We start from the raw sequence: 21,671 nt of genomic DNA, 5'->3' as shown, positions 1-21,671 counted from the left end.
ACTAATTTTTATTTTTAATCATAATAAAATACATCTAAAAAATCCATTAAAAAAGTACATGTTATGACTACAGCAAATATATTTTTTGTGTTTTTTTTTTGTTTTGAACAGCATTACTGAACGAATATTCTTCAAAATGAACAATTTACAACATATTGTACCACAAAAACACCCCCTTGAGTACTACACAAAGTGCCAGAAACGTAACATATTGCCATTAGTGACTGTGGGCCACTTTTTCATTGGGGTCTAAGCAAATGTCATGCCCGATCTGACCCTGGTTGCAGCTGTGGGAGGAGCAGGGTAAGTTCACTGTCTGTACAGTAGATGTGGGAGAGGTGCAGATTGCATCCACTGATGAGAGAAGAGAAACAGCACACAGTTTACAAGAGATGGAGGACCCAAAATAAATGAAACACAGTGAGGAGAAGCAGGACATAAGAAGTTCCTGTTTTACCATCAAACACATCAAAGGAGTCTCAGAATATCGATGACGATAAACTCGATAACGAGACAGGCCCATCCGAGTCCAGACTGGTCTTGAAAACCACTGATATGGAGAAGGATGAGGAGCAGGAGGTGGAGAAGAACAATTTTTTTCTTCTTTTAAAAAAAATATTTGTATAGCGCGTCATGCGCCCATGGGCATCATAGTGAGCTGAGAGAAATCAATTAAACAGAAGAGTCTTCAGAAGACGGCGGAAAGAAAAATGACAGTGAAAATGTGTTGCATATTAAATACTGCACATAAACCCATTCTTTTTATGTAATAATCTTTCTGCCTAACGTTAAGACCCATGTTCAATTGTTTACTTGATCAATATTTTTAACATGTTTCTTCTATTAAATTTTGTTTTAGATGTTTAATCATGAGTGTGATTCTGTATAACTAGTTTAAATAATCTACTAGTTTGAAGAATAGGCCTTCCCACTTTCTCCACGCCTAAGGGAGGGGTAGCCTGGTTGCTCCTTTTTCTTTTGCTTCTCAGTGTACTTTGCCTTTCAGTACCAGGTCCGCCTTAAACAAAAAAGGAGGCTTTCTGCCCTTTCCTTTCTCCTCCCATTCAACTTCAGCCAGTTGTCGCTCATCCACCAACCCACGGCCTCCAGCCACCCTCACAGTTGAGAAGCAGGGTCAGGACCAGACAGGTACAGACAAAAGATAATCTAAGTATCGTCAGTTTACGAGTAGCACCAGAGGCCATGAGAGTGGACGAGCGCAACTAGCGGCTGGATGTATATGTTGAATAAAGTGGAGGATAAGGAAGACCCCTGAAGAACACCACATGATAATGGGAGAGAAGAAGAGTGAAAAGCGGGGAGTGAAAGAGATTGGGCACGGTCCAATAAGAAAGACTTGAACCAGCACAGAACCTGCCCAGCAATCTCTGCCCCGACCAGGCGATGAAGCTAGCTGAAGTGATCAATGATATCAAAGGCCACCGACTGATCTATAATATCAGCGCCCCCCTCCACCCTGGTAGGTGAGACATGCAAGGTCATCTACAATAGACGCTCTCAGTGCCACCGCCGGGGCTGGAAGCCAGATTGAAAAGGATCAAAGAAGTGAGAAGATTCCAGGAATAGAATAAGAAGTGGGGGAGATTAGAGACTCTTAACAATTTCGCGAGGAAAGGCAGTAGGGAAATAGGGCGGACATTAGACAGAACAGAGAGTCCAGTGAGGGTTTCTTTAGAAGAGGAATCACCAAAGCGTGCTTAAGATCAGAAGGAATAATACCAGTTTGGCAGGAATGTTTCAATGCCTGGGTAACCCACAGCACATTAGTAGGCATAACATCTTTACAATACCACCATGACAGAGATAAAAGGGTAAATAGAAAGGTAATCCACCATCTAGGCACATGGTAACCCAAACATAACCAGTAAGTTATGAAAGTGCAAACCATCAGTGTGTGGAAGATCAAGAATGCCACCACCACCTTCCTTTCGGTCACAGGAGAATAGTTGCAGACGTCTTAGCCTGCCATGAAAATTGAAACTATGAAATATGTTAACGAGTACAAAGATCAAGAACATCCCACCCTCCAATATATGCAAGAAAATTGTGGTCATGGGAAGCATGGGACCAACTTGGGTACCAAATCTTTGCCCTCACACTGGCTTCAATGAACACACAAGATCCCAACTAAAACTATCCAATCAATAGCCAATCACTGTACCACCCCAAACTGTACAGTCTCCCCAGAAAACATTGGTACTGTGCCATTATTTTATTTTTGTATTTCATTGTTTATAGCACAACACCTATCTAGAGAGCAGCGGAGCACTTTACAATGTGTGGAATCGGGAATTGGGCATGGTGTTTTTGACATTAGCGCACCACGGTTGGAGGAAGGCCGGAAAAATGTTGATTTAGGCATGTGTGAACTGTGGATGGAAGAGTCACATTTTTAGTGCTTTGAAGAACTGGACGATGATGGGGGCATTCCAAATTTGCAGTGTAAAAGACTGGAGGTTCGGGGCATGGCACAAGAAGGACTGTTTGTGGATCTTCTCTTTGTGGTCTTGCTTTGACTCCAACCTTTTAATACATTTGTTATGGGAGTTGTGAGAGCCCCTGCAGATGTGTAATTCAGTTGCCAGGTTGGTTAGTTTGTCGTTCAAGACTCTTTTGTAGATAATACAAGCAGTTTTGAATGGGATTCTGGTGAAGAGGAGGAATCAGTGTAGCTCATGCAGGGAGCGAGAGATGTGGTAGAATTTGCAGACAATGAGGCAGGCTGTGTCGTGGTGAACAGCAGTGAGGAGGGCCAAATGCCTAGCTGGGAGCCTGGTGAAGAGGGCAGTCCCCAGCCAATGTGGGAGATCACAAGAAACTGTACTACAGTGCAGATGTCGTACAGAGGAATGGAGGGTTTGATTTTGCAGAGTGTGGCAAACTGTAACCAGGTCCTTTGGAATTTCTTTGCTACGTGCTTTTGGAAGGAGAGACTGCTGCCGATAATAAAGCAAAGGGATTTGGCCAAGTGGGATACCTGAGGGATGAATACTTCCAATTGCATATCATCGAGCCACTTTTGGATGTACTGCTTGAAGGGGGAATAATGTGGACAAATCCGGTCTCGGTGGAGCTAAACTTAAGGTAGGAGTTTGGCATCCAGGGTTGAATGGTGACAAGGCACTCGCAAAGTTTGGTGTTGTCCTGCGGGCCTTTGACCTTGAGATATACCTGGGTGTCATCAGTGTATTAATGAATGGCTATATTGGGGATGTTTAGGAAAAGTCCAGGAGGTTTGATATAGGAGGTTAAAGATGATTGGGGAGAGGATGTCATCTTGGGGGACCCCACATGCGACTGGGAGTCATTTGAATATGAATGGACCCATATGTACAGCTTGGTGTCTGCCAAATAGGTAGTAACTGTAGAACGGCGACAGAGAAGCCCATCCTGTCAGCAGGGAGGGCAAGGAATGCCATATGGTAGCATAGGCATATACAGGGTAGGGCCTGAGCGGACAAGGCCCACCCAAAATCTGTAAATGCCAAGCGTTGTATGGGCATTTACAGATGTTAACGTCACAGAGGTGGCCCAAGTACATTGGCTTCAGGTCCAACTTGTTAGACAATCCTGGCTACGCCTCTGGATGGTAGACAGTGTTGAATGCATCCTAGAGGTCTAAGAGGGCTAGTAGGCACGAGTCATCCTCTTGATAAGTTGCAATGCGTCATGCACCATTTGGATGGTGTCAGACTTGGTACTCCATTTGGGGTGGAAACTGGTCTGGGAGTCACAGAAATGTCAGAGTTGTTTGATTTGCTTTTGTTCTGGACACCAAGCCCTAGCTCCACTTCATGTATTGGTACCTGTAGCGTCTGAAAAGTGGGATGGAGGTATGTTAGTGTGTACAAAAATATCTTAGATCACATGTGTGTTCTTACTGCTAATCTGGCTGGGATGTTGTCCATGGAACTCTGCCCTATTTTTTTGTTGAAAACACCGGGCAGTTCATGACTGGAGACTTCATCACTCCACCTTGCACATGCTTTTCGCATCCTTGATTGTCCAATACTTGCCACTTGCAGATGTTTTCTTCTTTAATTAATCTAAGAGTAATATGTCTTACGTGCAAGGCTTATCCTCTTGACTCCCTTTGTGCCTTCCAAATATTCCTTGATGTGGTATCCCAGGCCAATAGACTTCTCTTTATTCCTCACACAAAGCTGTTTTTCCAGCATCTCCTGACTCTGCAGTCCAGGTCAGTCTCCGAGTTAGCTTGATCGGTTTCAACAAAGGTCTGACGTCAGCTCAAGTCCCTCAGCATTGACTCTTCCTCAACCAACCAGTTTGCCTTCCGTCCATGGGGCACCTGCGGGGACCGGACAAAGACTCCTCTTTGTTTTGTACACAAAGCTGTTCTTCCAGCCTCTGCAGATTCTTTAACCCTGATCTATTTCTGAGGTAGCTGCATTGTATCTTAGCACGAGTCGGCGTCCAATTTCCAATTATGGACGTCCTAGCCACATTATATATTCCTCTATTTGAAGTTACTATGTGTCTTTTCTACTTTGCGTTACTGCGTATTTACACTTGTTCAGCAAGTTGCTTTGTCTTCTTTTGCATTCATGATTACTTTATCATTTCGTACATGTTTCTTTTGTCACTTCTGTTACATCGTCTCTCTTAAGTTTCAGTATGGCTTTGTATATTTTCTTTATGACATCACTCTGCCCTCATCAGGTTTCACTCAGCGCTCCATGATGTCCAATGGTGCGTGCTGACATCCTTCCACACAGCATTCTTCCACACTTTCAGTGCAAGGGTACATTTAGTATGGTTGTCTGAGTGCATATCGTCCCTTGTACACTCTATGCTGTATAGGAACAACACATGGAGTCCCAAATAGGGCCCTTCTCCTACTGTTCCAATATGATGGTGGTGAGGGGCAGGAGTTAGGGAAAATGCATCCAACTGCTCCTCTACACTGCGATCAAAATTGTACGTTGTACAATAGTGAATCCAGCAACAGTCATATCAGAACCAGTAGGGGAGGATGATTATGTACATGACTTCACAATGCTTTATTTTCAATGTTTAAGCTGGTACAGATCCTTGTCAAGTCTTTGAGCTTGGGTGCATTTTGGCAAACTTAAAAATAAAACAACCATCTTAAAGTAAAATCTGCAAATTCAGCAAATTAAATTTAAATGTGATTTCAATTTAAGAAGATACTCGGCTTATTAACCGCAGGCGATTGCACTGCCAACAACATCAATAGCACGTCTTCAAATCTGCAGGCATGCTGCCAGCACTCCTATATCCGAGCAAAATGGTATTTTGTCAGATCCTCTAATAAAGAGTTAATTTCCTCAGAATACTAAAAGGATGGGGTTGATTGAGAAATCCTTGTGATGCCCTCTCCAGCCTCTTTGATTGGACTTCCAGTGTTGGGGAAGATAGCAAGGAGAATGGACATTTCTTGATAATTTGGATGTCTTCTATTAAAAATGCATGTCCTAGTCATGCGCGTCTGGCTGCGAAACAGGTGTAGCCCTTGTTTTGCTGGTATGCTAAATAATGGATGATCACCTGGAAGCCTGGTGACCGTGGCAACGAAGACGCAAGAAGGACCTGGAGATAATGTCAAGGCTGGTGGTTGAGTTTTGACCAATGAAAGCATGTCTGTTCCATAGAGAATTGACCAGACCATCTCTATCCTGTAAATACAGCACAATCATTGGAAGGAAAATGCAGCAATCGAAGCATGGGAGACTTTCCAGGATAAAACCTGATATTTCTTCTTGAGGGTGGCCAGATGGGTTACGATTGTCTCCTGCTACGGACATCTTATTGATGTGGCCATCGCTTGCGCTATGATTATAAAGAGCAAGATGGAGTCCGCGGCCAGCATTTTCTTCACAGAGTTGCCGATCAAAGTGATCCTCATGCTCGCTGCGACTGCCGTGCAGGTGAGCAGGTAAGACTATCAGGATTTGCCTCGTGATGCATTATGCAACGTCCTCGTTAAACATTTATTCATTCTGAATTAAAAAAGAAGGCGCCTCTGTCCGGGAGCAGAGAACTTGAGCCTTGCCGTGTTGCCCAGCAGCTTCTAAAAACAAGGCCTGTTGCTGACGTCGTACCAAAGCTGCTGATTTATTGATAACAGACTGGTGGCCAAAAAAACGTTAGTTTGATGGACCGGCGCTCGCCTTTTCTTCTCATGCCTTCACCTCTTCTGTAGCCTTATGTCCCAGCCTCTGGTTTCAATTGAAGTACCACCCACCAAGACTGGCAAGCCCTGTTTCACCCTTTTCCTTATCCAGAGGCCCATCTAGTGGATTCAATGGCATGCCCTGATATAGGGCCGTCTCGGGGAACCTCAGGGAAAATCTCAAAACCTATTTGATCAATCTTGACCCAGACTCGACACCTGCATTTAAGCAATTGTTCTCATCAGCTCAGACAATTACTGCTGAACCCCCTCTGGCTTCTCCTCTTGTATGTCCGGTCTCCGTTTTTTGTGTGCTTTGAGGCCCACGGGCGAGTCGCGCTATACAAGAACTACAAATAAATAAATAAACCAAATGTCAGGCCCAGCAGCTGCCCCGTGTTATTTACTGCTATAGGACTCTCTGTGAGGTCTTTCCTTTTAGCTTTAAGCTTTCTTCTGTCCGTCCGATGATGCACAATGATTGCGTAGTGCGATTAACAGGCTGGACCAGCATTGCTTCTTGACTTTCTCAGATGCCTTGTTCAGCATCAGGACTGCCACAGGGACTGCAGCCCGGGACAAAATATATTGGTAGCCGCCCCCTTACTATTTCTTGCACTGGTCGGACGGCGCGACCAACTCAGGCCGCAAGAAGTCTCTTTTGAGTCTATGGATGGAGAAACCAGATTTTCAGCAATAAAATCACATGTCTGCAAATAAAGGAAAAGAAAAACATGTCCATGGCAACTATCAATGGGCCTCTACCAGTTGCATAGGAATTTCCATCAAAGTAAACCAACAGACACCAGTAATCAACATAATCAGTTCCCAGGTGGAACTGGGATCAGCTCTTCGAGCCTCGTTGGTAGTGCGGAAGATGACCAAAAACTCACTTGCCGGCAAATGGATCTAGTAAAAAAACCTTTCTTAGATGAGCGGAGTGAGTGAGGGAGTGTGAGTATGTGTGTGAGTGTGTCTGTCACCAGCAGCACAGCAGGTCCACAGTGTGTAGTAGGATAGTGGGGGGAAATCCCACCAAGACTGAAGTGTGGGCGATAAGACAGTAGTGCGACTTCCCACCAGGATTGTAGCCTGTGTAATAGGACAATGGTGGCTCTTGCCAGCAGGACTGGAGTGTGTGTGGAATATCAGGAGTATAGTGTGCGAAATAGCACAATGGGCCTCATTACGACCCAGGCATTAAGGGTTAACGCCGTCGTTAACCCTTAACGCCTATTTTGATTTTAACGGCTGCTTTTAGCAGCCGCTAAAATCCATGGCGCTAACCTGCCATGATGCTAATTACGCCACCGTAATTTACGGTGGCGTAATTAGCGCCTTCCCCACTCCCATTATGCCCTATGGGGCAAAAATGGGAATGGGGAAGGGAAAATGGAAAATGGGGATTTACCGCCCCACTCACCTTGGAATGGGGCGGTAAATCCGCCATCCACCATGGTGTAAACGTAGTTTACACCATGGTGGTAAAGTTGGCGCAATTAGCGCCTGGGTTGTAATGACCCCCAATGTGTTAATTTCCGGGTTGCCCTCAATGTGTGGAATGCATGGAGTACCGCCACCGGCTAGCAGGACTGCTCTGTGTGTAACTGGACAGAAGTGGGTCATCTTTGAAGGAGAGGAATGTGTGTAATAGGTAGTGGTGGGACTTTCCAGCAGCACTACAGTGTGTGTGCAAGTTTTCTTTGTTAGGTTCACTAAAGCGTCGACTAGGCCTCAGGGGAGGCAGGATGCTTCACAATGTTCAGTGGACACTTGTAGCAAGCCAATCCACGTATAGGACGCTAAATAAGCTCAAAACGTGGCAATGGGGATGCTTCCAAAACAGCGGGTGGCTGGGGGGAGTGATAGGGGAAGTCAGAAAAGATGGCCGCCCAGAACGGGTTTCAAAGGTAGAGTTGTAGAGAAAGGCAAAAGGGTGCATTGTGCACATCCATTGGTTAGGGTTGAGAGCTAGCACATGTGAATAAGGAGGTTACTTCTAAACAGTTCCAGGGTAGGGTTGGATAACCATGTGCATTCAGGAATAAGATTTGATTGTCCTTTCTCCTTGCTTTAACAAGCACTGGCAATGCCAACAGATTGGGCTTTTGTGTAGGCATGGATAAGACTCTTGCCAGGCACTGCCCTAGTGGTATTAACTGGCCATTGCTGGTAGCAGGTGCAGAAATGTGCAAGTACCTGGGCATCTAATAGCAGTGACTGGCAAATGCCTAATATTTATACACGAGCCAAAACGGTTGGCTTTGCCAATGCGTGGTTTTAACAGGACTTCAGGGAAGGACACACAGAGTGCTTATGAATCGAGTGGCTGAAGGCAGAGCTGGTTAAGAGTAGCAGTTTTACAGCTCCAATTACGTCAATAGCCCTCATGACAGTGTTTAGAAAAAACACTGCCAGGCCCTTTGAGTGAAGTGTTTCATGGTAAGATGTGAAAAAGCTAGCTCAATGAGTTCCCTCGAGGTGTTTTGTGCAGGGAGGGCCAGGAACTGTGTGGGAATGGCTAAAGGGATTAGCATGGCCATGGGCAATTAATTTTGTTAGCAAACAAAAAACACTACAAGCTGTGTAGCCCTCACCATATGCCATGTCTCCCTATCTATACTATAATGCAATAGTTTTGGCTTATAGGTGTCGCAAAACAACACCTAATCGCCCAAACTAACAAGGGCAGGTGATACAGAATTGCTATGTTACAAGGCTTTTAAACTGCACCAAAATAAATGAAATTTGTATTACGCTAAGCCCTGAGGTGCAAAGGGCTGTGGACATCACTGTTTGGCTGTTTGGCGAGTGGGGAGACGTGGATTGTCTGCCCTATTGTGAGCCGTGATAATGGATCCTGCTTTGCCAGCATCAAGGACAAGAGCCCAAATAAAACATATGGCTAAGCAAGAGGAGCTACCAGTAAAACGCACCAGGCATAACCAGGTGAGCCAGTATTTTTCTTGGGACTCTTTAACAGAGTTAACTGTGGAGTCTGGTGCCTGTTTGCCTCAAGGTGACTCTGAGGCTATACGAAATGCAGACAATGCCGTGGCCCCAAACTGGACTCCCAAAAACACAAGACTTAGAATCCACATCTGTGCATTTGCAAGCGAACATTGTCACTGTGACTGCGGACCTCCCCACAATTTCTATGGGTACGAAAGACGTCCGAAACAGTATTATTAAAGATGGACTTACCGTCGGGGTTGGAGTGAGAGTAGGAGTGTGCCTCCCGACGGGTGTGGTGGAGACTCCAGTTCGGTCGCCGCAGCGCGGGATGGGTGTGGCGGACCCGCTTTCCCCGATGTCGCTGTTGCCGAGGAGTGCAGAGGCGGAGCTTGTGGCTTGCTTGGCCCCGCCTGATGACGCAGCGGGGGGAGTTTGGAGGTAGACGCTTTGTGCGCTGTCGACGAGGAATGCGTCATGCAGGATTTGGCAGAGGCGTGCCGTGACAGTCGATCGGGGATGGCTGCCAACCCCCATGGGCTGTCTGTGGCCCCTTTCTCTGTGTCTGACATCAATCCAGCTAGAGGAGAACGCGCTAGAAGGCAAGAGCGCGAATGTCAGGTAAGCACCAACAGTTACCCCGCAACAACGGCGGACCCGCTTCTCCACGAGAATATTTGTGAACGTCATCATGATGAAGAAGTGTTCACTGCTGCTGCCTCGTTGGGTGCCTGTACAAAGCCAAACTCGACAAGCCCAGATTGTATGCCAGCAGTGACTTGTGATGCTGTAGGACTGCAATGCGGACCCCGGTTGCAGAAGGAACTAGGGGGGGGTGCTTACTGCTGAGCGAAGAACTCCTTAGAGTGGTTTCAACAGTTCTGCAAAACTTGATTGAGCTAAATAAAGCACACGCTGGGAAACAGACACCAGTGTCCATTCCGGAGCAGAATGTGGCACGTAAATTACCTCAAAAAAGACAGTGTCATGATTTGACAGACGCTAATCGAGACACTTGGGGGTGTGGATTCTACAAATATGCTAGGACTTTAGAAGTTGAGTGAACTGGTGAGTCCTCCCAGTCATCTGTTGGAAAGGTGGCAGAATCCCAGAAAAGGCTGACATCCTACCCCAATGCAATCCATGGTGTGAGACCGTGTCGACTAAGTCAACTGTTGCATAATTCAAAGAGTGCCGATTCAACAGATGATACATCATCTGGGGTCTCATCTCTTGTGGAGCGACCTTTTCCAAAAGTCCGAAGAGAGCGATTTGCCCCAAGGCGAGCGGCACATGAGACGAAGAGAAAGGTTAAAGATGGTGGCTCGGTGCCTTGTGTGCATGTGCCCACAAACGATTTACTATCATCTTTGACTTCTGCAATGGCAATCTCGCTGGCGCCGTTTACCAAACTCTATGAAGCAATAAACGATAATGTGAAAGATCTAACAACGTTAATTGCTCTAATGAATTCAAAACTATTGCATCTAGAAGCTCTGCACAGTGGACATAGAAACACTCAAGAAGATGTGAACCAGAAACTTCTGGCAGCCCTCGCCTCAGTGAATAAGGGGAAACACAACGACATGATTGACAAAAAACTATTTGCAGAAGTGGCAAGGGAAGCACTGGCTCTCTTTCGTAAATCCCATATGGAAGCAAGAGGCGGTGAACCATCAGGATCTTGCGCGGTCTTGCAGATGCCACGGAAGGAGCAGCCAACGGCACTATCTCTATTGCATAATAGTGTCTCAGCAGCAGAGATAGAAGCAGCTCAAAGGCAACCAAGCCATCGAGAAATGAATCTTGGTCCAATGAACACGAGCCCAAAAATTATACTAGTGCCGTCTAATGGCCCCTCTGTGTCAGCACCCACGGTGCTACCTTGGCAAGTGGCAAGCGAGGTAGTAGGGCGCGCAGTAATTGATGATCTACACAGTGAAAGTAGTGGACCCGACACCATATTGGAAACCTCTTTCCACTCTTCATACAACAGTGCCTGAAGTGTGCACTGGGAATACAGCTGTAGATGTTGACGTTTTAAAGTCAGCAAGCTTGTTTCCCATTTTTGGGGTCGCAGATTCTGACCAACAAAAAAAGGTGGAAAGTAATAAATCCAAACCTCTGCAAGCCAAGAAGCAAAAAAATCTGCCAGGAAGTAAGTTGAATCATCAAAGAGGTGCTCGCAAATTCCTACGTAACATTAATGTGCTACAGATTGTGGACAAAGCCATCTCCACACGGCTGAAATCTGGTGTAGTCATAGAGGAAAGTATTACGTTAATAGCAGAGTCACTGCCAAGTGCTCTGCAAGTAAGTGACTGTCAGATGATTGAAGCCGCTAATATAGACCAAGAGAAGTTGATGAACTTGTCGGTTTATGAAGACGGTGAAGACGAAGAAGGTCCTCCAGCGACTAGAGGGATCATCGTGCCTAGCTGACAGAGAGAGGCGACTACTGGAATGAATGCTGAGGTTGCCATGACAAACCCCACTTCGAGCGAACCACAGGAGATTCTGGACCATTCAAACAAACCAGTCGCGGTGAAGGGGGGAAGAAGCTGCGCCATAATGCCGTCTGAAGTTTTGTGTATAAACAGGGATTCGGCATGTCTGAGTCCTGTGTTTTCTACATTACAAGAAAAAAAAGAGATCAGCTAACCTTTAATTCACGAATGAAGCAGCTTGAGTCTGGCAGAGTGAGTCAACTACCGATGAATGTCTTGGCCGTGGAAAGAGAAAGATCTGAGTCCACTCTGACCCTGTGGTCTGCTGCTAGATTGGATCTAAGAAAAGATGATCTGGATCAGCCTAAAGTGTTGGACAAAAGTTTGAACTGCAATAAAGGGCGGGAATCAGCGTGCCCTCTGGCCCATGCCCTGACGATCAAACTGATGTTGGAGAGGCTGGAGTGTCGAGATAAATTAATCCTGAATCGAGCAAATGTATTAAGATTGCTCCACCATGTACCTCGCCTACGTTCAGTGGGCTCCAACGACATAAAAATCGTGGAATTCCCTGAAGAAACATGCACTGATAAGGTGATTTTGCATGTTGACTCCAACATAATCGCTAATGCAATTTTGGAAGCAGGTGAAGACCTTTTGTCCTTGGGGTTTGATATCTTCAAAATACTGGAGAAGGTGCATGGTAAAAATTGGGAGAAAGATGTTGCCACAGGAGCTGCGATAATCCCACAAGAGTCTAATTCATACCCAACCGCGAAGAAACAGCAGCCAGCGAGGATGGCACCAATGCCGATTGGCCAGAACATTAGATCTGAACTGGTACCCAAAGGAGGGCAACCTCCGGGTGACTCCAAAAGGGTGATGTTTATTGACCAGGAGGTGGTTTCAAGAACCAGTCCAATGGATAAAATTCATATTACTATTAATAGCGGCAGATCCTTGGACGTGAGTGCAACAAGTTTAGGAGGAAGCCCGTCCTGTAAAGAAAACACACAAGATTGGAAATGGCTGGCCAAAGCGTTGAATGAGAAAGTCTGAAGCTAACGCCCGAAGGACGGAATAACGCAAGCCTGTACGTTTGCTGCGTGGAACTCTCGTGGCTTTCTCCATTTGCTAAATAACGACTGGCTTCAAGATTCACAATTGGTTTGTCTCCAGGAAACATGGATGGGTGAAATGCCAGTAATCTCAGAGTTTGAATGCGCATTGAATCCAGCAATTAAGGCAGCGAAGGGGCGACCGATGGCTGGCCTTTTAACCATGATCAAACGGTCTTCAGGCTATCGCTTGATAAAATCCACAAATTATACATTATACATTCAAGTATCTGATATAGGCAAGAGGAATCACGTATTGAAGGATGTAGATGTGATCCAGGTGATCAATCTGTACTGGAACCATGTGTGTACGGGGACATACCCTTTTATTGACCAAGTAACAACGATTATCGATAACTTGCTTGGTTCAAACAAGGGGGTCGGAATCATTGTCTGCAGTGATTTAAATATTGATTTCTTCAAGTCCCATCACCTGGAGAAAGAACAACTTGCGAAGGATTGGTCGAAGGAATTAAACGCAAGAGGCTTCATGATGTTAAATGGCTGTACGCAAGGGGACATCCCGGCGAAGTCGACATAGCACCGGGATGGCCATTCGTCAACTATAGATTACATCTTTACAACAGACGCTCTTCATGTTAGGGTAAAATCACTGAAAATTATCCCCATGAAAAACAGCGATCACGAAATGTTGCAGTTAAAATTCAAAGAATCTGAAACTGTCCAAGGTCAAAAATGGACAACTAAGTTTGAGGTTGAATCTAATCGCCTAAGATTGAGACTGGAGGAACAGGAGGTGTTGAAGCTTTACAATCAGTTTAAGTCAATGCCGGAGGAGGTAGAATATGCCTCGTTACTGCAACAATTTAAGGTTCAAAACATTGGGCTAAAACAATGGTCGTTTCGGAAGACCCACTGCTTCGATCTAACATTGATGCAGCGTAAGAGATTGATGCGCGCCGAGATTCGAAGAAACAACCAAGGCCCAACGAGTGAAAGGAGGTCGAAAAAGAGAGTCATCAAACAAGCCTGCAAGAACTGGTTAAAGAGCCACAAATACCAGCTACAACAACAAGATGCAGAGGCTATGTTGAAGACCCTCACAAATAAGAACAGCAGGGAGTTTTGGCGAATCATTAATCGTATGGAAACGTCGCAAAGAGCCTTACAAAGATGTCAGAGGTAGAGTGGGTAAAACACTTTACGACACTATATAACAAAAATCCGGCTAGCAATTCCTCAAAGGTGTACGAGATAATACCATGGGAGTTATACTTCTCGAGAGAGGAAATTCGAGAAGTTATTATGAAAGCGAAAAACACTAGGGCACCTGGACCTGATGGGTTGACGAATTTCACAATCAAGCAACTCCCTGACCTCTGGGCAGATTTGTGCTTTGACTTATTTGTGAGAATTTGCACCAACAAACTCCTGCCTCATGGAAAACGGGGATAATTGTCCCAATCTTTAAGAAAGGCAATAGAACGTCACCTAAAAACTACCGTCCTGTGGCCTTGTTAGATGTTTTAGGTAAGATCTATGCTGCATTGCTCCAAAGAAAATGAATTACTTGGGCCCACTCAGCAAATAGAATTGACGAAAGACAAGCAGGCTTTATGAAATATGTGGGATGTTCCCTGAACCTACTTATTTTGAACCTGCTAAAGATGGAAGCACTACGTGCGAACACCTCAGTATATCTCGCCTTTGTGGATTTTTCATGCTTGATAGAGAGCTACTTTGGCAAAAGATGAGGTTGTGGGGTTGCCCTCCTGGTTTGCTAGAGGCAATTAAAGAATTACACACAGACACACCAATTTCTATCCGCTTGGATCAAACGGGTACCCTGTCATCGCAAATCAAGACGCACAAGGGGGTGAAACAGGGCTGCCCGTTGGCTGCAGCAATTTTTAGTTTGTTTATTTCAGACATTGGCGACACAATAAATTTGTTGCGGTCCTTTGTTTTAAAAAATAGGGCACACTTTGCCCTAGTGCTTATACCGTGCAAACTTGCACCAGTGCAAAATTTCTGTAATCTGGCCCCTGGCTGTCAGGGAAGAGGAGAGAATAGTGTGATAATCCGAGAATAACATATTGTCTGGGAGTGCCTTCACTACGGAGCTCCGATGGCTCTGCGGCGGTGCGCGTATGTGTTACATGACTGTTACACATAAGGCTTGCCAAGTGTTACGCTATGCTTTTGTACTGTACAGAATCACCACTGAAGTAGTTTATTCGAGGCGTATTGGCCCCCCGCCCTCGGGGAACCAGACTTGGCCTGCTGGGAAGAAAACCATGGGCATGGGTGACGTAAAAAGGATGGTAAAGATAGAAAGGAGGCCGCCCACGCAGACAGGGTGTTGGGTGGGGCGGATGCTTCGATTTGCATGGATGCAGATCATACATGCACTATATTATAGAGAGAGGAGACACAGCAGAGTATGCATTGAGCAAGCACACCACTAGAATTCAAGACTGCTATGGGATATTTTAAGATAGACAATTGAGTAGTCTTGGGTGCAGGAGGGACTCGAGATTGTGCTTGGGTAATCCTGCTGGCTTTAAATACCTACCGTGACTGTTTATAGACATTCCTGAATAATAATTCTGGGACTGCTAAACCAACTCTGAAGGGGTCTAATCCAAGACTATGAGGTGTGAGAGATGAATGCTGTTGGTAGCAAATGGCAAGGAATTGAGATGGGCAGAGGTAATGCAGTAAATGTTTTTAGACTGGCCACTTCACAGCACTGATTCGCGGGGAGGAAACCTTTCAGACTGTAAACCACCAATGCGAAAATTAGTCAAAGATAGGCCATGAAAACCCCCTCAGCTCTGAGGGGCCACCTATACACTATGGATGAATGGGTGGCCCTGAACACACTCACAGGTGATGGTGGGTCTCAGTCTGAAGGTGCCCTGCTGAACATACAGCCCTGAGGCTGCTGACTCAGAAGTCATTGTGCCATGCCAGAAAACCCTTTGCAATTCCTGGATTGGTGTGCAGGCTGGGTCTCCCTTAGGCAGTCGCTGCCATCCTCTGGGAATAATATTCATATCAAATAATCCTTTCTAACCATGTCGCTGAGCTGCAGTTGCCCAATTTGATAGTAACTTAGATCTCTATGAGAAAACAATTCATTTTAGTGGACCTTGTTCAAAACTCAGACGGGGTTACCTTGAAACTTGCGCAAATACACATTAATTTGCATGAACACTGACCCGCCCTGAGTCTAAACATTTTCCAGCAGGAAAGAGAAGTGCACTTTAGTTCATGCATTCAAAATCTTTCAAAATACTATTTCCTTTTCATTGGTTTCCATAGAGAGAGAGAGGCAAGGGGAACATGCAGTCTTCTGTGTATTTGGTGGAGGGAGAAAGTAGACAGCGGTTTAAAACCCCGCCACCCGTCCCGTCTCCCCCCGCCCCCCACACCAAATACAACATTTGCCTCTAACTCTACATTTTTCTAGGTCAATGTGCTATGTCCTCTGCTTAAGGTGACCAACTGGCATGTCAATCTGCACTGCTACATAGAGGCTGTCTCTCCAATTGCCCTCAGGCCGGCCATGTCAACATGCCGAGGGGAGGAGCAAGAAGAGTCTCGGGAGGATAGCTCAGGAGCAACGCGCTTGCATTGGAAGAGGACGATGCAGAGCAACACAGGTTGGATCCCCGGGTCCGTGCTCAGAAATCTCTGGGTATTAAGTGCATTATAAATAGCCAATTGCAAGGCATTCACTCAAAGAGAGAATGGGGGCACCTTCTCGACTGTTATGATGTTGCGTCCTTGGGTAGGGCCTAAAGTCTCTTAGGATGCTTTACAGCACTGGCGGTGACTGAAGGGGGGGTGTAAATAAGGGAACATAAATGAGGCCATGGCAAAGCTCTTTTGTACATTGTATTATGTTAAGAGTTTCTGTCTTTTTTATACTGTGCCAGTCACCACAATAATCAACTAACAGTGCAGAAGCTGTCTGCCCATTGGTATATCACCCAGAAGCACAAGACAACACACATACCCCACAATCACCCCTAAACGTGCAGCTGCTGTATATGCCCTATGGAAGAGGTCTGCAGATGTTTTGGACTACAACTCCCATTATGCCTGGTTATGTTGACTGATCGGAGTTGTGGATGATGGTGTATAGATTCTGGTTATGATTGGTAGCAGATTGGAGTTATTGGAAGTAAGGGATGGCTTTGGCATTGTGTTTGGCTATCTTATTTTTGTTGCGCAAGTGTCTTAGGGGAGTCCTGATTGAGGGGCATGGGTTCTTTTGCCAGGCACCTGGCTTCCTGCTTGATAGAGAGGAGGGAACTGTTGAACCATTGTCTGTGGTGGTGGTGGTTGTGGGATTTTTGTAATTTGAGGGGTGCAATGTTGCCGAGTGCCTGTGTGATGATGGTGTACTAGTGGAATAGGATGGAGGGATGTGAGGAGGGGGGAAGTGGTACGAGTAGTGCAGAGACTATGTCTGTAATGAGTTTGGCTTTTCTGGCTGGGTGACGAGGGAGATGTGTGGCAAGGGGTGGGATTTAGTGTGATAGTGTGAGCAGGAAGGGGATAGTGAAGTGATCAGACCACGATACCCAGATTTGATTACCCACAGAGACAAGATTTTAGCTTGTGATCAAAAAGTCCAGGGTGTTGCCAGCAATGTGTGTCGGATAGGTCATGAACTGTGTGAGGTCATAAGGGTTGAGTGGAGTGAGGGGAGTCTGTAGTATGGGATTGGTATCTGCAACGGAACTACCAGGGTTGATGTTGCCTAGGTAGATGTTGTTGCGCAGGGAGGTGTGGTTGTTAGTAGTGAAGTCAGTCCAGTCGGTGTGGAAGTTGGGATTGTGTGTAAAAGGGGGATAAATGAGGAGAAAGGCGGGGTGTGGGTGTGATGGAGCTCAGCAAGTTAGAGAGTGCTTAAAAGGATGTGTATGGGGTGTGTGGGATTATTACACTTGAGTGTTTCTCTATATGAGATGGCAATGCCACCACCTTGTTTGTGTGGGCAGTGTTTGTGGTGGATGAGCTAGTGCGGGGGAAGCATGTGTCCGTTGTCCCACGTTGACACTCCAAACTTGCTTGTGTGTACAAAATTTAAATTCTCTAAGCTTTTGATAGTTGTTTTGGCCTAGCTTGAATGTGCGCCGTGAATGAATGTGCCTGGATACAATGATCTGCCGACATGGGACAGACAATGTGAAGCAATTTACCATTTTTAAAACAAATCATACATGGGGGCTTGCGACTAATGACCAATGGCTGATATGTGAGGGTTCAGCATCCATGTTTGTTTAATCGGAATGGGAAGATAAAATTGCATATTTAGATGTTAAAGAACTGTATTTTATGTTGTTTCATCAAAAACAGTTTTCGCTATTCTGACTTCGAATATTGTACTTCTCAAATTAGACATTTAGTTAAGAAGTTAGCACAGTTTCTAAAGGGCCCATCTAGTGAAAACAACTGATTGCAGGGGCCAGCAGCTTGACAATTAGGGAAGGTCACTTTGATGAGGATTGGGTGTGTTTGTTTCTTGAGACCTGCTGGCAGCCACTGGATCCACACCCAGCAGGGCTAAGCCAGCTTCCAAGGTCGATAGAAAACAACTAGCACCATTCCATTGGCATAACAAAATGTGTTCATATGCCGGCGAAGCCACAGTGGTGGGGAGCGGAACATGAAAGTGGTTTCCAAAAAAGAGCAGAATAAAGATGGTTGTCTGTTGACTTGGGCCCAGCATGTTCTGGAAGCATCGGTAGGTTTTAGGGTCTTTGAGATATTCACAGTCGTCATTCTGCACACTTTGTGTAATGTTGTTGGCAGCGTTTCTCAGCTATGATATTGTTGGCAGCGTTTCTCAGCTATGATATTGTTGGCAGTATTTCTCAGCGCTTATTTGTGGTTCCTAAACATCATGTTCCAGTCCCCGCGAGTATGTGCATACAAAAAGGTGCTTTAAGTCACACATGCATTGGCACCAATGGCAAAATGAAAATAAACAATGGTATGTATTGACACTAAATAAGCCATTTTTTGCCGAATTCAGAGACTATCTTTGTGGCATTCATCCCCCGAATGGGGGATAACGAGTGCTCGGGTCGTTATACCCCGTTCTAGCCCCTGGAACGGTGGATGAAGACCATTAGCACTCCAGGTTGTCAAAGCGGTAAGCCGAGGTGCTAAAAAACCCTGATTTGCCTTCCTACAACGGGACGTGCGCGGCATCCCGCTGTAGGAAGGAAAATCCTTTCCCAAGATGGCTGCCATGGAAAGTGAAGGCGGGGCTCCGAACTGAGCCCCTCTTCTCTTTCCATGCCATGGCGGCCTGCGGGAGGGGAAGGAAAGAAGTGGATGTAGCGGCGGTCGAAATAAGGTAAGTAGAGGTCTGGGCGGTGAAAAATCAAATAAAAAAATGGGACGGAGGGTGGTGGAAGATGGCGGCGGGGAGCCAGCCGTCAGGCGGCTAGGAATTAAGGTTTGTACCAGCGGTTCAAGCCCACGCTCCTAGGCGTCTGATTGGCTGGCTCCCCCCGCCTGGATGCTAATGCTGTTTAGCCTGCCCTTGCAGCAGGTTTACACTCACCCACCAGGTTTAAGTGCTAAAGCACTGCTAAGCCAAGTTCTGTTTTCAAGTTAATATTAATATTAAATAGACAAGTTCTATTTCTCTGTCTTTATATTTTATTTATATATGGGCACGCGCACACAGGCCTTCAGCTGCAAAGACACACACAGTTTGGTGTGCACACACTTGGTTAAGACATTTTTTAAATCACCAGTAGCCATTATCAGCTGCACTAAAGCCATTAACTCTCAGAATGCTGCTTTTAAATAATACTTGTAGGGCCTACACAGTGCAAAGTTTGATGTTACTGCTTGAGAAAGCATCTCAAAGAGATCCCCGTGGGATATCTTTTGGGCGCGGAGGGGCAGGAAGTGTCTGCAAATGGCCTTGGGGATAAGCAAGGCTAGGGGCAGCCACCGGGTGAGAAAATAACCAAACACCCACAGGCTGCATGTCCCTCTTCATGTGTTATCTCCTTCCAATCTTCACTTTCCATTAATATAGATTCGGCTCATGGGCAGGGCTTTCAACGCCAGCTAGTAGCCCAAACAGAAAAGTGTAGTGCAGGCTGTTTTCTGGCACCTCCACACGACTGGAGCCTGTGTTTAATTTCAAATTGTTTTTGCATCCACGTTCCGAACCGCAGCAGGTATGAGTTTGTTTGGTCCTAGCAGAAAGGCACTGAGTAAGAGATGGCACCAGGGACCAGGCTTTCGTAAAGGGCAATGCCAGGCGGGTAGTCACAACAGACTAGTGTGGGGGCAGTTTTGCAGTCACTGTGGACGAGTAGATGATTTAGTGCACAGTGGAGTGGGTAGTTTTGAGAAACGTCAATGATACAATCATACTTGCCAACATGACCCATTCCAATCTGTAGGTGTTTATCTTTTCCTGTTTTTTTTTCTTTGCATTCTGGGATTTGAAGTTCCACTTTTTCCATTATAAAACTCGGTCTACAAGTCCCAGAATGAAAAGATCAAACCAGGACTGGAGAAGCACCTACAAATTGGAATGGGTCACGTGGGCAGCTATGTACAATGTGTACAATGTGCAGCAAAAGTGACCAAAAAAGTGCACTGCACCAATTACCTACTCAGTTTTTAACAAAAAGTAAGGAACTGGGATATGCAAATGTCGGACACTATTTTTCGATGGCTTCCACTACTTTTGTTGACAAATTCTGACCCTGGATGGCACACAATATTTAGGCACATTCAAGAAGGCATTATTGTAGCCAAAGGAGAGAGAACTTTGTTTTGCTGCTAACGTTTAAAAATAAATACAAACGCATGTCGTGGCTTTATAAAGAGGGCCTCTCGCCTCCATAGACAGAGACTGCATTATTGGTACTGGGGGGGAGCGACTGTTCAACTCAGAGTAACACAGCATTTGCATATACCTATGTCAGTGGCGCGGAGAAAGAAAAGGTTACAAGATGGCTCCGTGTCCCAGAGCACATCATGTCCAAGCCCTGGGTGTTCACTTCACCGCCAATTGCATTATGGGAGCTGTAGTCTTTCCTCACTTCAAATAAATATATAAACCAAAACTGGACCATAGCGGGAAGTCCCCAGGACACGGAGACATCTGGTAACCTCATATGTGTTAGGGTGGGTGCGGTGCTGGGGTAGGGTGCTGCCACGCTTACCCGGGCATGAGTGCAGGATTGATGTAGGTGGCATTGTTGTGGGTGACGAGGGTGCCCGCGCTCCTGGATGCCATCTCCTGCCGCCTGTTCACTGCCTGCTTGTCTAACTCGGGTCCGGGCCTCTCTCGCCGCACTGCCTGTCTCTGGCTTGGGCTGTTCCTGTGCAGAGGGGCTCACGGTTCAGGTGAGGCAGGCGCCGCTCACAGCACAGCGTCCCTGGCAACGTAACAGTAACCAGGGCCTGTTGCCAGGCAACATCCCTCCCTGCATTACAGAACGAACTGCGGCTGAGGAAACAGAAGAGAGGCCGCTAGGAAGAGAGTGCAAAGAGAACTGACCTAAATACAAAGAGAGGAGACGCCACTGGGCAGAGAGAGCGCCGCAATCACTGTATAGACAACGCTGAAAACTTTGGACGAACACGGCAACCACACATGAGATCCATAACATAGCTACAGTTACAGAACGGTCAGGGCTACAACCAAAGACTCACTTATTATTATTATTATTATTATTATTATTATTATTATTATTATTATTATTATTATTATTATATTGAGCGCGGACCTGGCTGGTTCCGCTTTTACTGTTTTCATTTTATTTATTTATTATATTGATTCGCTCGTATTGAGCTTTACACATATCAAATAAAAATATAGTACAATTTGCCTAAAACACTGTAATTGTAATTGGTTAATTATAATGCACTTAATACACAGACGTTTCTGAGCGCGACCCGGGATCGAACCTGTGTTGTTCGGCAGCTCGTTGCCCCTGAGCAATTATCCGTGGCTTCCAC

General features: G+C 45.8%; 1 protein-coding gene across 2 annotated transcripts in view; it reads right to left on the bottom strand.

Annotated features, from left to right (window-relative positions):
- Window positions 1-21,085, bottom strand: part of CIMIP2C (ciliary microtubule inner protein 2C) — a 337,228-nt gene extending 316,143 nt beyond the window's left edge. Inside the window, exon 1 of one of the 2 annotated variants that reach the window (XM_069605612.1) lies at window positions 20,873-21,085. In XM_069605612.1, coding sequence (XP_069461713.1) covers window positions 20,873-20,946 — 74 coding nt within the window. In that variant the 5' untranslated portion in view covers window positions 20,947-21,085. The remainder of the gene's footprint in view (window positions 1-20,872) is intronic. The other variant, XM_069605611.1, reaches the window with a different exon arrangement.
- Window positions 21,086-21,671: the final 586 nt, after the last annotated feature.

The sequence above is a fragment of the Ambystoma mexicanum genome, chromosome 4p, assembly GCF_040938575.1.
Source record: "Ambystoma mexicanum isolate Mex_15411 chromosome 4p, UKY_AmexF1_1, whole genome shotgun sequence".
Taxonomy (NCBI): Eukaryota; Metazoa; Chordata; class Amphibia; order Caudata; family Ambystomatidae; genus Ambystoma; species Ambystoma mexicanum.
Note: the sequence above shows the minus strand (reverse complement) of the source record. Positions and strands in the feature narration are given on the sequence as shown.